Source organism: Pogoniulus pusillus, chromosome 6, assembly GCF_015220805.1.
Source record: "Pogoniulus pusillus isolate bPogPus1 chromosome 6, bPogPus1.pri, whole genome shotgun sequence".
In the NCBI taxonomy this organism is placed as follows: Eukaryota; Metazoa; Chordata; class Aves; order Piciformes; family Lybiidae; genus Pogoniulus; species Pogoniulus pusillus.
In genome coordinates, this window is record NC_087269.1 from 567,281 (window position 1) to 582,118 (window position 14,838).

Consider the following 14,838-nt stretch of genomic DNA (forward strand, 5'->3'; position numbering starts at 1 on the left):
CTGGGCTCGCCGCGGGGCTGGGCTCGGCTCTGCCGTTCCCAAGCTGGGCAGGGCTGGTGCTGGGGGATGCGCTCTGCTGCTGGGGGATGCGCTCTGCTGCTGGGGGGTGCGCTCTGCTGCTGGGGGATGCGCTCTGCTGCTGGGGGGTGCGCTCTGCTGCTGGGGGGTGCGCTCTGCTGCTGGGGGATGCGCTCTGCTGCTGGGGGATGCGCTCTGCTGCTGGGGGATGCGCTCTGCTGCTGGGGGGTGCGCTCTGCTGCTGGGGGATGCGCTCTGCTGCTGGGGGATGCGCTCTGCTGCTGGGGGATGCGCTCTGCTGCTGGGGGATGCGCTCTGCTGCTGGGGGATGCGCTCTGCTGCTGGGGGGTGCGCTCTGCTGCTGGGGGGTGCGCTCTGCTGCTGGGGGGTGCGCTCTGCTGCTGGGGGATGCGCTCTGCTGCTGGGGGATGCGCTCTGCTGCTGACCTCCAGGGGTGGCGGAGGGCTGCGCTTGACGCCCTCCGAGGTCTCTTCCAGCCCAATGATCCTACGGGAAGCTGTCACCTCCTTTGCTCCCTGCTCCCCCTCCCCTCTTTCCTCTCTCCCCTGCTCCCCCTCCCCTCTTTCCTCTCTCCCCTGCTCCCCCTCCCCTCTTTCCTCTCTCCCCTGCTCCCCCTCCCCTCTTTCCTCTCTCCCCTGCTCCCCCTCCCCTCTTTCCTCTCTCCCCTGCTCCCCCTCCTCTTTCCTCTTTCCCCCTCTTTCCTCTCTCCCCTCCTCCCCCTCCCTCTTTCCTCTTTCCCCTCCTCCCCCTCCCTCTTTCCTCTCTCCCCTCCTCCCCCTCCCTCTTTCCTCTCTCCCCTCCTCCCCCTCCCTCTTTCCTCTCTCCCCTCCTCCCCCTCCCTCTTTCCTCTCTCCCCTCCTCCCCCTCCCTCTTTCCTCTCTCCCCTCCTCCCCCTCCCTCTTTCTTCTCTCCCCTGGAGGCAGCAGCAGCAGGGCAGGGCTTGTGCCCCTGGGCTGGGCACTGGGGAGGCCACAGCTGGCAGGCTGGGGGCAGGGCTGGGCACAGCAGTGTCTGGGGGGGCTGGGGCAGGGCACAGGGCCTGGAGCCAGCTGGGGCCAAGCTCTGTGCTGAGGGCTGTGCCCAGAGGAGATGGGCTCAGGCTGTGCCAGGGCAGGTGGAGGCTGTGCCTGAGGAGCACTTTGTGCCCCTGGAGGCTTGCCCAGGCCTGTGCCAGGCTGCCCAGGGCAGTGGTGCAGTGGGCATGGCTGGAGGGGCTGGCAAGGGGCAGAGCTGTGGTGCTGAGGCCATGGGTGGGTGGTGCTGGGGCAGGGCTGGGGCCGTGCTTGGCCTCCATCCCCTCCATCCTCCAGGCCAAAGGCTTCTGTGACTCTCAGCAACCCCTCGGGGGCTGAGAACCCTCAGAAGGTTTCCTCTTCTCTTGGTGCTCCCCCAGGGCTGCCCTGGCCAGGAGAGGACATGCAGGAGCCTCCCCCCTAGGCTTGAGGAAGCTTTTGAGAGCCACCAAGGCCACCCCCAGGGTGCTCATGGCCACGATGCCCTCCCGCAGTGCCAGCCCCAAACCCTCCATCCCCATCACCTCCCACCCCCTTCTCCAGCCCAGAGACAAGCCAAGGGCAGGGGTGGTGCTGGGAGCCCTTTATTGGCTGGACCCGAAGGAGCTCTCCCTGAGCCCCCAGGGGCTGTGCAGCAGGAGCAGCTCCTCTGGTGCTCAGTGGTACTTGCGTGCCAGGGCGTGTGCCACCACGCTGGCCAGCTTCTGCCAGGCAGCCTGGCAGGCAGGGCTGAAATCCTTGGTGAAGTGGGCAGCCAGGACAACGATCAGGATGTCCCCAAGGAGCTGGAGGAGGAGGAGGAGGAGAGGAGGAGAGAGGAGTTGGTGCTGCCTGAGTCTCTGAGCTGCACCAGACCCGAGGGTGGCCTGAGGGGGGGCTGAGCTGCTGCAAATCCTCCCGGAGCAGGATTTGGGCTCTTCCTGCACACAGCCTCCCCGGCCCCTCCACCCCCTCCAGCCTCCCCAGACCCTTCCACCCCCTCCAGCCTCCCCGACCCTTCCACCCCCTCCAGCCTCCCCACCCCCTCCAGCCTCCCCGACCCTTCCACCCCCTCCAGCCTCCCCACCCCCTCCAGCCTCCCCAGACCCTTCCACCCCCTCCAGCCTCCCCAGACCCTTCCATCCCCTCCAGCCTCCCCAACTCCTCCACCCCCTCCTCCCTCACCAAACCTCCCCCCCCAGCCTCCCCACCCTTGCCCCCCCTCCAACCTCCCCAGACCCTTCCACCTCCCTCTCCAGCCCCTCCACCCTCACCAATCCTTCCAGCCTCACCACCCTCACCGACCCTTTCACTCTCACCAACTCCTCCTCCTCCTCCTTCTCCCCCATTCCACCCACAGGCTGAGTTTCCCTGACCCTGACTTGTGCCCTCCTGGAGGGGCTTCATCCTTCCTCCTCCTTGTCATCCTCCCCCCTCCTCAAGTGGCTTCAGAGCTCCAGACCCCACTCCCTGGAGCTGCCTCCAAGGTGCTTCTCTGGCTGGAGGCTCCATGGTCCCCTCCACACCTCCCTCCCCACCCCTCTGCCTCCTCCAGCTCACAAAGGACCTTCCCCTGGGCTCCTTCCTTCTGTCCCCAGCCACATCTCCTCCCACCTCCTTCTCCCCTCCCTGCTGCACCCCTGAAGATGAGACCTTTCCCCTCCTCCAAACCATCCTCCCTCCACCCCCCACCAGCAGGCATCAGTGGAGGCGATGCCAGCAGTGCCAGGAGCTGCCCCCGAGGCAGGAGCTGAGCCTCCAGGCAGGGACTCACCCTGAAGTTCTCGGGGTCCACGTGGAGGTTGTCACAGTGCAGCTCAGACAGCTTGGAGTAGGTGGCCTTGATGTTGTCCAGGTTCTTGATGGCCTCCCCGAAGGAGGTCAGCACCTTCTTGCCATGGGCTCGCACCTTGGGGTTGCCAAGGATGGCAGTGGGGCTGGAGAGGTTGCCAAAGGAGGAGAAGAACCTCTGGGTCCAGGGGTAGACAATCAGCAGCCTGCAAGGAGGGGGAGAGGTGGTTGGAGGTGGAGGACAGAGGTGGAGATGGTCAAGGTCTCGGAGGTGATGGAGGCCAAGCACAGCACCAGCCCTGCCCCAGCACCACAGCTCCTAACCCCTCCTCCAGCCATGGCCACTGCACCACTGCCCTGGACAGCCTGGCACAGGCCTGGGCAAGCCTCCAGGGGCACAAAGTGCTCCTCAGGCACAAGCTCCACCTGCCCTGGCACAGCCTGAGCCCATCTCCTCTGGGCACAGCCCTCAGCACAGAGCTTGGCCCCAGCTGGCTCCAGGCTGCTGCCAGGCAGCAGAAGGCTGAGGCTGGTGCTGAGGAGCAGCAGAGGCAGCAGCAGGGCACTGCTTGGCCACAGCCAGGGGTGCCAGGGAGCTGCAGAGCCCCACAAGGGCTGCCCTCAGCCTCCTCTGCTGCAGCCTCAGCCCTGCCCCAGCTCCCTCAGCCGCTCCTGCTCAGGGCTGCCAAGCAGTGCTCCTGCCAAGCCCTGGCCGGGCTGGAGCTGAGGAGGTCCCCAGCAGCTTGGCACCCACCTGGCCAGGGCCTCAGCACCACATTCCTCCACGTTGACCTTGGCCCAGACGCTGCTGATGAGCTGCTTCTCCTCTGCTGTCCAATGCACCATGGTGCTGGCGGCGCTGGGGGGTGCTGGGGGCTGGAGCTGTGCTCAGGAGCCTGAGGGGGACCCAAAGCCTGGAGCTGAGCTGCAGCCCCTCAGGGGCTGGAGGCTTTTTATCCTCTGCTGCCAGCTCCTCCCCGCGCCCCAGGGGCACTGCCGAGGTGGGGGCCCTGGTGGAGGGTCCCCAGCAGAGGCGGATGGGGCTGGGGGAGGGGGAGCAGGAGGCGGTGGTCAGGGTGTGGCAGTTTGAGATGAGGCCTCTGGGTCCTCCTGAGGTCAGTAGATTGGTGCCAGCCCCTCCTGGGCAGGGTCACTTCTGCAGCTGACCCAGCAGATAGGGCAGCTCTGAGGGGACAGGCTTGCAGGAGGCACCAGGGGATGATCCCCAGCATGGCATGATCCCCACCATGGGATGGTCATCACCCAGGGGTCATCACCTCCACCACCATGGGATGGTCATCACCCAGGGGTCATCACCTCCACCACCATGGGATGGTCATCACCCAGGGGTCATCACCTCCACCACCGTGGGATGGTCCCCACCACTGTGGGATGGTCCCCACCAGAGGATGGTGTCCATGGAACGGTCCCCACCAGGGGATGGTCTCCACCACTGTGCCTCAAGCTGTGCCAGGGCAGGTCTGGGCTGGATGTTGTTAGGAAGTTGTTGGCAGAGAGTGATTGGCATTGGAATGGGCTGCCCAGGGAGGTGGTGGAGTGGCCGTGGCTGGAGGTGTTGCAGCCAAGCCTGGCTGGGGCACTTAGTGCCATGGTCTGGTTGGTTGGGCAGGGCTGGGTGCCAGGTTGGGCTGGCTGAGCCTGGAGCTCTCTGCCAGCCTGCTTGGTTCTGTGAGTGACTCTCTGCCATTGGCTCTGCTGCCCACCTGGGCACGCTGCTGCCTCAGCTTCAGCTCCTCTCTACCAGCACCCCCAGCCCTCAGCTCAGACCTTCCCCCCCAGGGCTGGCTCCAGGCTGCTCTCAGCACAGACCTTGCCCCCAGGGCTGGCTCCAGGCTGCTCTCAGCACAGACCTTCCCCCCAGAGCTGGCTCCAGGCTGCTCTCAGCACAGACCTTCCCCCCAGGGCTGGCTCCAGGCTGCTCTCAGCACAGACCTTTCCCCCAGGGCTGGCTCCAGGCTGCTCTCAGCACAGACCTTTCCCCCAGAGCTGGCTCCAGGCTGCTCTCAGCACAGACCTTTCCCCCAGGGCTGGCTCCAGGCTGCTCTCAGGGAGCTGCAGAGCCCCACAAGTTCTCCCTTCAGCCTCCTCTGCTCCAGCCTCAGCCCTCCCAGCTGCTGCTCTCCAGATGTGGGCTCTGGAGGCTCTGGGTCTGGTGGGAGCAGTGCTGAGGTAGAGCTGGAGGGTTGGGTTGAGCAGAGGTGATGGAGCTCCTGGCCCAGCAGCAGCTTGGATCCTTCCCCCACAGACCATGAGAGCAGGGAATGCAGCCTGGGGGAGGGCAGAACCAAGCAGCTGCCCTCCTGCCTGCTCCTGCCAGCCTGACCCTCGCCGCCTCCAGGGGCAGGGGGTTGGTGCCCATGGGCACACCTGACCGAGCCACCACCCTCCAGCCCTGCCCAGGCCTCCTGCAAACCACTCTGGGATCATCTAGGAGCCACCTTCTCAGGTGCCCACCTTGACATGGGACTCAAGAAGCCTCCTGGAGGACCATGGGTGAGAGCTGCTGGCTCATGGTGGAGGGTTGGTGACCACGGTGGAGGTTGGTGACCACGGTGGAGGTTGGTGACCATGGTGGGGGGGTTGGTGACCATGGTGGGGGGGTTGGTGACCATGGTGGGGGGTTGGTGACCGTGGGCACAACAGACCAAGCTCTTCCTCCAGTGCCCACCACCATGAGCCATCAACTCTCACCCCTGGTCCTCCAGCAGGAGGCTTCTTGAGCCCCTTGGACCTCCAGCAGGGGTGAGTGTGGAGGTGCCAGGGGTGGATGAGGCAGGGGTAGGACCCCCATGGGTGGTGGCATCTCAAATGAGGTCCTGCTCTTGGGCTCTTCCCAGCCAACCCTTGCCAGAAGGTGCCCAAGGTCCACCCTGCAGACCTGCTGGGAGACCCCCAGGTGGCCAAAGGACCATTGGTGGTCACCACCAGCAGCCACAGGCCAGGGTGTGGAGGAGGAGACCTTCAAAGAGCCCCTTCCAACCCAACCCATTCCATGGCTCCATGGCTTTTGCCACTGACACTAATTATTAGCATGATTATTAGCCCTAATCCTGATTATCAGCTCTATTATTTGCCTTATTCTTAGTTATTAGCAGGGTTATTATCCCTAATATTAATTATTCCCTCCATTATTGGCCCTAGTATTAATTATTAGCATGATTATTTGCCCTGTTATTAATTACCAGCTCTATTGCTGGCCCTGTTTTAATTATTAGCAGGATTATTGACCCTAATATTGATGATTAGCTCTGTTATTAACGCTAGTATTAATTATTACCATGATTATTGGCACTAATATTAATTATCAGCACGATTATTTGCCCTATTATTAATTACCAGCTCTATTGCTGGCCCTGTTCTTAATTATTAGCAGGATTATTAACCCTAATATTGATGATTAGCTCTGTTATTAACGCTAGTATTAATTATAACCATGATTATTAGCACTAATATTAATTATCAGCATGATTATTAGCACTAATATTAATGACCAGCTCTATTTCTAGCCCTGCTCTTAGTTATTAGTAGGATGATTGACCCTAATATTGATTATTAGCTCTATTGTTAGCTCTAGTATTAATTATTAGCAGGATTATTGGCCCTAATATCAATCACTATCAGGATTATTAACCCTATTATTAATTCTTAGCCCCAATAGTAATTATTACCATGATTATTGGCACTAATGGTAATCATTAGCTCTATTATTGGCCCCATTCTTAGTTATTAGCAGGACTGTCAGCCCTAATATTAATTATTAGCATGATTATTGGCACTGATATTGATTACTAGCTCTAGTATTCATTATTACCAGGATAATTAGCCCTAATATTAATTATTAGCATGATTAGTAGCCCTGTTATTAATTATTGTCCTCAATAGTAATTATTAGCCCTAATATCAATCACTGTCAGGATGATTAGCCTCAATATTAATTATTACCGCAGTTATTACCCCTAATATCAATCACTGTCAGGGTTATTAGCCCTGTTATTAATTACTAGCCTCGATATTAATTATTACCATGATTATTAGCCCTAATACAAATTATTAGTCCTATTATTTGCCTTATTCTTAGTTACTAGCAGGATTATTCATGCTATTATTAATTATTATCAGGATTATTAACCCAAATGTTAATTGATCGCTTTATTATTAGCTTTATTAATTACTATTGGCAGGAATATTGACCCTGATATTAATTGATAGCTCTATTATTTACTATTAAGAGCATTCTTAGCTACATCATTAATTATCAGGAGACTTATTAGCTCTATTATTTATTATTAAGAGCAGTTTTAGCTACCTCATTAATTATCAGGAGGCTTATTGGCCTTATTAATGATTATTAGCAGCACTATCAGTCCTATCATTTATCATTAGGAGGGCTCCTTAATCACCATCAGCTTCATTGGCCCCGTTATTAATTAGCATCAGCTTCATTGGCCCCGTTATTAATCAGCAGCAGCGTTATTAGCCCGGTTATTAATTGCCATCAGCGTTATTGGCCCCGTTATTAATTACCATCAGCTTTATTGGCCCCGTTATTAATTACCGGCAGTGTTATTGGCCCCGTTATTAATCAGCAGCAGCGTTATTAGCCTGGTTATTAATTGCCATCAGCTTCATTGGCCCCGTTATTAATTACCAGCAGCATTATTGGCCTCGTTATTAATTGCCATCAGCTTCATTGGCCCCGTTATTAATTACCGGCAGCGTTATTAGCCTGGTTATTAATTACCATCAGCTTTATTGGCCCCGTTATTAATCACCATCAGCTTTATTGGCCCCGTTATTAATCACCGGGAGCATTATTGGCCCCGTTATTAATCACCATCAGCTTTATTGGCCCCGTCATTAATCACTGGGAGCATTATTGGCCCCGTTATTAATTACCATCAGCTTTATTGGCCCCGTTATTAATCGCCGGGAGCATTATTGGCCCCGTTATTAATCACCATCAGCTTTATTGGCCCCGTCATTAATCACTGGGAGCATTATTGGCCCCGTTATTAATTACCATCAGCTTTATTGGCCCCGTTATTAATCGCCGGGAGCATTATTGGCCCCGTTATTAATTACCATCAGCTTTATTGGCCCCGTTATTAATCGCCGGCAGCGTTATTAGGCTCATTATTAGTGATTAGCTCCCTCCCTTATCGGGAAGCAGGACTCGTCCTGGCCGCGAGGAGCAGGTTGGGTCCTGGCAGGGTGCAGCAGGCGCTGACAAACAAGGTCTGGCCCGCGGCTGATAACCAAAGGTCCTTATCTGCAGCCTCCTCCGCCCCGCACCTGCTGGGGCACCGTGACTCAGCTGCTGCCGCCGGGGGCCAGCGCTTGGCTGCTCCCCCCCAGCACCCCGGAACCATCCCAAGCCTCCCCCAGACCCAGCTCAGTCCTCCCCAGAACCTCCCAAGTCAGCTCAATTCTCCCCCAAAACCTCCCCAAACCATCCCAATTCTCCCCCAAACCTCAAAATCACCTCAAGCCTCCCCCAAAACCTCCCCAAATCGGCTCAAGCCTCCCCCAAAATCATCTCAGTCCTCCCCCAAACCCCCAAACCATCCCAATTCTCCCCCAAAACCATCTCAGTCCTGCCCTAAACCCCCAAACCATCCCAATTCTCCCCCAAAACCATCCCAGTCCTCCCCAAAACCCCCAAACCATCTCAATTCTCCCCCAAAACCATCTCAGTCCTGCCCTAAACCCCCAAACCATCTCAATTCTCCCCCAAAACCATCTCAGTCCTCCCCAAAACCCCCAAACCATCTCAATTCTCCCCCAAAACCATCTCAGTCCTCCCCAAAACCCCCAAACCATCTCAATTCTCCCCCAAAACCATCTCAGTCCTCCCCCAAACCTCAAAATCACCTCAAGCCTCCCCCAAAACCCTCCCCAAATTGGCTCAAGCCTCCCCCAAAACCATCTCAGTCCTCCCCAAAACCCCCAAACCATCTCAATTCTCCCCCAAAACTGCCTCAGTTCTCCCCAAAACCATCTCAGTCCTCCCCCAAACCTCAAAATCACCTCAAGCCTCCCCCAAAATCTCCCCAAACCATCTCAATTCTCCCCCAAAACCATCTCAGTCCTCCCCCAAACCTCCCAAGTCAGCTCAGTTCTCCCCCCAAACCTCCAAATCATCTCAGTCCTCCCCCAAAACCCCAACATCATCTCAAGCCTCACCCCAAACCATCTCAGTCCTCCCCAAAAACCATCTTCATTCCCACCAAAGCCTCCTCAAACCATCTCAATGCTGCCCTAAAACCATCTCAGTCCTTCCTCCAAACTCCAACAGCATCTTGAATGTCCCCCAAAACCATCTCAGTCCTCCCCAAAACCTCCCAAGTCAGCTCAATTCTCCCCCCCAAACCACCTCAGCCCTCCCCTAAAACCCCCAAATCACCTCAAGCCTTACCTAAAACCATCTCAGTCCTCCCCCAAACCATCTTAATTCCCACCAAACGCTCCCCAAATCATCCCAGTCCCCCCTAAAACCTCCCCAAATCATCTCAGTTCTCCCCCAAAACCCCAAAATCACCTCAAGCCTCCCTCAAAACCCCCAAACCATCTCAAAGCCTCCCCCAAAACCACCTCAGTCTTCTCCCAAAACCCCAAACCCATCTCAGTCCTCCCCAAAACCTCCCAAGTCAGCTCAATTCTCCCCCAAAACCATTTCAGTCCTCCCTCAAAAACCCCAAACCATCCCAAGCCTCCCTCAAACCCATCTCAGTCCTCCCAGAAACCCCAAAATCATCTCAATTCTCCCCCAAAACCATCTCAGTCCTCCCCAAAACCTCCCCAAACCATCTCAGTTCTCCCCTAAAACCATCTCAGTCCTGCCCCAAATCATCTTAATTCCCACCTAAAGCTCCTCAAATCATCCCAGTCCTCCCCAAACCCTGAAAATCATCTCAGTTCTCCCCCAAAACCATCTCAGTCCTCCCCAAAACCTCCCCAAACCATCCCAATTCTCCCCCAAAACCATTTCAGTCCTCCCCAAAACCATCTCAGTTCTCCCCCAAACCCCAAAACCATCTCAAGCCTCCCCCAAAATCATCTCAGTCCTCCCCAAAACCTCCCAAGTCAGCTCAATTCTCCCCCAAACCCATCTCAGTCCTCCCCCAAACCTCAAAATCACCTCAAGCCTCCCCCAAAACCTCCCCAAACCATCTCAAGCCTCCCCCAAAACCACCTCAGTCCTCCCCAAAACCTTCCCAAATCAGCTCAATTCTCCCCCAAAACCTCCTCCAGCTTGAGGCCACCTCCAAAGGCAGATCCCACCCAAAAGGACCCCACAGGAGGACCCCAAAGGAGCTGCTGCTGGAGGGAAACCTCCTCCAGCTTGAGGCCACCTCCAGCCCTGCTTGAGGTGACCTCCAAAGGCAGATCCCACCCAAAAGGACCCCACAGGAGGGACCCCAAAGGAGCCTCTGCTGGAGGGAAACCTCCTCCAGCTTGAGGCCACCTCCAGCCCTCTCATGCTGACTACCCAAAGGCAGACCCCACCCAAAATGACCCCACAGGAGGACCCCAAAGGAGCCTCTGCTGGAAGGAAACCTCCTCCAGCTTGAGGCCACCTCCAAAAGCAGATCCCACCCAAAAGGACCCCACAGGAGGGACCCCAAAGGAGCTGCAAAAGCAGATCCCACCCAAAATGACCCCACAGGAGGACCCCAAAGGAGCTGCTACTGGAGGGAAACCTCCTCCAGCTTGAGGCCACCTCCAGCCCTCTCCTGCTGACCACCCAAAGGCAGACCCCACCCAAAAGGACCCCACAGGAGGACCCCAAAGGAGCCTCTGCTGGAGGGAAACCTCCTCCAGCTTGAGGCCACCTCCAGCCTGCTTGAGATGACCTCCAAAGGCAGAGCCCACCCAAAGCAACCTCCCCAGGAGGACCTCAGATGAGGCTGAGACCTTCCCACCCTTCACTCCCCCTCCCACTCCCACCCCTCCCCTGAAGGACACAGAGGCCTCGGCGGTGGTTCAGAGGCTGAGCTTTATTGGGCTGTTAGAGGCTGTTGGCTCCATCTGGAGGCAGCCTGCAGGAGCTCTGCCAGCTGCTCGGCTTGGCACTTAGTGGTATTTGCGGGCCAGGGAGTGGGCCACGGCGCGGACCAGCTTCTGCCAGGCAGCCTGGACGTCGGGGGTGAAGTCCTTGCCGAAGTGGGCAGCCAGGACGATGATGAGGATGTCACCCAGGAGCTGGAGGGGGGGAGGAAGAAGATGTGGGTGAGCAAGCAGGAGAAAGCTGTGGAGCTTGGCAGTGCCAGGCTGAGGGGTGCCCAGGCAGGAGGGGACTGTGATGCAGGTCCCTCTGAGTGCTGCCGTGGAGCTCAGCAGTGCCAGGCTGAGGGGTGCCCAGGCAGGAGGGAGCTGTAGTGGAGCTCGGCAGTGCCAGACTGAGGGGTGCCCAGGCAGGAGGGGACTGTGATGCAGGTCCCTCTGAGTGCTGCTGTGGAGCTCAGCAGTGCCAGGGTGAGGGATGCCCAGGCAGGAGGGAGCTGCTCTGCACCCCTAAAGCATCTCCTGTGCCACCTCTCCTGCCGCCTGGCCGCTGCCCTCCAGGTGCCCTCTCCCTCACCACCTCCCGGGAGCTCCCTTCCCCGGCTCCGTCGCCGCCTCCCCTCCAGCCTGGCTCTGTCCTCTCCCTCATCCCTCCGCCCTCTTTGGTGCTTCCCTCCCCCAGCTGCAGGTTGGGTTCTTTGGACCTCCTGAGCCTTCCTCTGTGTCCCAGCCATCAGCTCCTCTTCCTCTCCCAGACCTCTCCCTCACCTGCTCAGCTCCCAACCCCTCACTCTCCTTCTCCTTCGGCTCCTCTCCCACCCCTCTCCTTCACCTCCTCAGCTCCCCAAGCCCTCTTCCTCTCCTTCCTCCCGCACCACCACGTCCAAGCTGTGCCCCTCCCGCGGTGGCACACGGCGAGGGGTGAGGGGCAGTGGCTGCCCACCCGGCCCCTGGCAAAGGGCAGAGCTGCCCCTGGGCTCTTTCCTTCTGCCCCAACCACATCTCCCAACTCCTTCTCCCCTCCCTGCTGCTCCCCTAAAGGTGAGACCTTTCCCCTGCTCCAAACTATCCTCCCTCCACCCCCTGCCAGCTGGCATCAGCGGAGGCGATGCCAGCGGTGCCAGGAGCCGCTCCCCAAGGCAGCAGCGGAGCCTCCAGGCAGGGACTCCCCCTGAACTGCTCAGGCTCCACATGGAGCTTCCCGCAGCGCCTCCAAGGTGCTTCTCTGGCTGGAGCCGCCAAGGTCCCCTCCACACTTCCCTCCCTGCCAGACCCTCCCCTGGGCTCCTTCCTTCTGTCCCCAGCCACATCTCCTCCCACCTCCTTCTCCCTCCCTGCTGCCCCCTTAAAGATGAGACCTTTCCCCTCCACCCCCCACCAGCTGGCGTCGGTGGAGGCGATGCCAGCGGTGCCAGGAGCTGTCCCCGAGGCAGCAGCGCAGCCTCCAGGCGGGGACTCACCCTGAAGTTCTCGGGGTCCACGTGGAGCTTGTCGCAGTGCAGCTCCGAGAGCTGGGCGAAGGTACCCTTGATGTTGTCCAGGTTCTTGACAGCCTCCCCGAAGGAGGTCAGCACCTTCTTGCCGTGAGCCTGCACCTTGGGGTTGCCGCAGACGGCAGCGGCATTGGAGAGGTTGCCGAAGGAGGAGAAGAACCTCTGGGTCCAGGGGTAGACGATCAGCAGCCTGCAAGGAGGGGAGGAGAAGGTGGTTGGGAGAGGGGCAGAGGGAGGCGCGGGGCTGGGCGCTGCCGTCGGTGCCTGCCCCTGCCCGCGGCTGCCCTGCCCGCGGCTGCCCTGCCCGCGGCCGAAGGCTCGGCGGGAGCTGGCTCCTCCTCGGCAGCTGGGCGCTTTACCTGGCCAGGGCCTCGCCGCCGCATTCGGCCACGTTGACCTTGCCCCAGAGGCCGGTGATGGCCGCCTTCTCCTCGTTCGTCCAGTGCACCATGGTGGCAGGAGGGTGGTGGTGGCGGTGGGCAGAAGGAAGACTCTGAGCTGTTACTCCCCAGGAGATGGCAGCCAGGGCCCCCAGGGTCCTCCCTTTTTATCCTCTCCCTTGGGCTCCTCCTCTTCTTCATCCACCCCACCATTGGCTGGGACAACCCAAAGAAGGGGGGTGAGGGTGGAGGGGGGGGGGAAGGGTGGATGTGGCATCAGGGTGGGGCTGCAGGGCAAGGTGCCCAGAGCCTCCAGCTGCAGCAGCTGGACAGCTGCCCCCCCCCCACCCCCCTTCCTCATCCACCTCCTCCACCTCCTCGTCCTCCCTTACCTCCTCCACCTCCTCTTCCACCACCTCGTCCTCTTCCACCACCTAATCCTCCTCTTCCACCTCCTTCTCCTCCTCATTCTCCTCTTCCGCCTCCTTGTCCTCCTCTTCCACCTCCTTCACCTCCTTGTCCTCTTTTTCCACCTCCTTGTCCTCCTCTTCCACCTCCTTCACCTCCTTGTCCTCTTTTTCCACCTCCTTGTCCTCCTCTTCCACCTCCTTCACCTCCTTGTCCTCTTTTTCCACCTCCTTGACCTCCTCCACCACTTTGTCCTCCTTGACCTCCTCCACCTCCTCATCCTCCTCTTCCACCTCCTTCTCCTCCTCCACCTTCTTCACATCCTCGTCCCCCTCCACCTCTTCATCCTCCTCTGTCTTCATTCTCCTCGACCTCCTCAGCCTCCTCGACCTCCTCCTCCTGCCTGCACTTCTCAGCTGAAGGGTGCATTGATCTCCACCATGCTGCCCTCAGAGGAGGGTTTGGTGGCCCTGAGGTGGCTGCTGCCCAGTTGGTGGCTTGGACTTGGCAAGAAGGGGGTCTGGGAGGGGCAGAGCCCTGTTAGCTGTCTCCATGGGCGAGCTGGCAGTGGGCCCTGAGCCCAGCACCACCAAATCTGCAGGTGACACCAAGCTGGCAGCAAAGGTTGGAGCTGTCAGAGGGCAAGAGGGACCTGGGCAAGCTGGACAGGTGGGCACAGTCCAGTGCCAGGAGCCTGAAGCAAGTCCAAGTGGCCAGGTGCTGCCCTTTGGCCACAACAGCTGCAGGCTGTGGCCAGAGGGGCTGGAGAGCAGCCAGGCAGAGGCACCTGGGCTGGGTGCTGCTTGGCAGCAGCTGAGCACGACCCAGAAGTGTGTGCCCAGGTGTGCCCCAAGAAGGCCAATGGCATCCTGACCTGGACCTGGGACCTTCTGCCCCTGTGCTGGCACTGCTGAGGCCACATCTTGAGGGCTGTGCCCAGTGGGGGGGTCCCCTCCGTTGAAGAAGAGTGCTGAGGTGCTTGAAGGTGCCCAGAGGAGGGCACCAAAGCTGGCAAGGGGGCTGGCAGGAGAAGCTGAGGGGTGTGCAGCCTGCAGGGGAGGAGGCTCAGGGCAGACTTCGTTGCTCTCTACAGCTCCCTGAAGGGGAGGATGTGGCCAGGTAGGGGTTGGGTACCTCTGCCAGGCACCCAGGGGCACCACGGTCCCCTTGGGAGGTCACCCAAGCTGCTGCAGCTGCTGGCAGGAGGCATCTGAGGGAGGATCCCAGCAGCAGCAGAGCTTCTTGGCCACTCTGATTGCAGCTGTGGCCTCTGCCAAGCTTGAGTAGAGCCTTATCAGCAGAGCAGGCATCTGTGCCCAGCTCTGTGCCCAGCTCTGTGCCCTGCCCCAGCCTGCTGCTTCTCTCCTCCTGCACATCCCTGCTGCACTGGAGAGAGATGGAGCTGGTGGGGTCCCATCTGCAGTGCTGGGGGGGACATGGAGCTGGTGGGGTCCCATCTGCAGTGCTGGGGGGGACATGGAGCTGGTGGGGTCCCATCTGCAGTGCTGGGGGGGACATGGAGCTGGTGGGGTCCCATCTGCAGTGCTGGGGGGGACATGGAGCTCAGCATCTCTTCTCCCTGCCCACTGCCTTCCTCCTTCCACATGGCTCTGCCAGCCCTAGGGTGGATGCAGCCCAAAGGAGCAGGCTGAAGCTCATCAGTGCTTACTGCTCCATGCCAGGCTGCTGCTGCCCTTCCTTGCCCTCAGA

General features: G+C 59.0%; 2 protein-coding genes across 9 annotated transcripts; both read right to left on the reverse strand.

The window, feature by feature from the left end:
* Positions 1-1,620: 1,620 nt before the first annotated feature.
* On the reverse strand, positions 1,621-9,050 carry LOC135175821 (hemoglobin subunit epsilon). 8 transcript variants are annotated; one of them, XM_064144149.1, is made up of 4 exons: positions 9,027-9,050; positions 3,577-3,718; positions 2,806-3,028; positions 1,621-1,837 (listed from the first exon to the last, which is right to left on the reverse strand). In XM_064144149.1, exons 2-4 carry the CDS (start codon positions 3,666-3,668, stop codon positions 1,709-1,711), a joined length of 444 nt encoding a protein of 147 aa, XP_064000219.1. In that variant the 5' UTR covers positions 3,669-3,718; positions 9,027-9,050; the 3' UTR covers positions 1,621-1,708. The 8 variants fall into 8 exon arrangements, with proteins under 8 accessions (XP_064000219.1, XP_064000215.1, XP_064000218.1 ...); XM_064144145.1 differs by lacking the exon at positions 9,027-9,050 and adding an exon at positions 7,926-8,143; XM_064144148.1 differs by lacking the exon at positions 9,027-9,050 and adding an exon at positions 7,740-7,901.
* A 1,770-nt stretch (positions 9,051-10,820) lies between these two features.
* Positions 10,821-12,868, reverse strand: LOC135175819 (hemoglobin subunit beta). The gene is made up of 3 exons (XM_064144140.1): positions 12,700-12,868; positions 12,308-12,530; positions 10,821-11,045 (listed from the first exon to the last, which is right to left on the reverse strand). Exons 1-3 carry the CDS (start codon positions 12,789-12,791, stop codon positions 10,917-10,919), a joined length of 444 nt encoding a protein of 147 aa, XP_064000210.1. The 5' UTR covers positions 12,792-12,868; the 3' UTR covers positions 10,821-10,916.
* Positions 12,869-14,838: the final 1,970 nt, after the last annotated feature.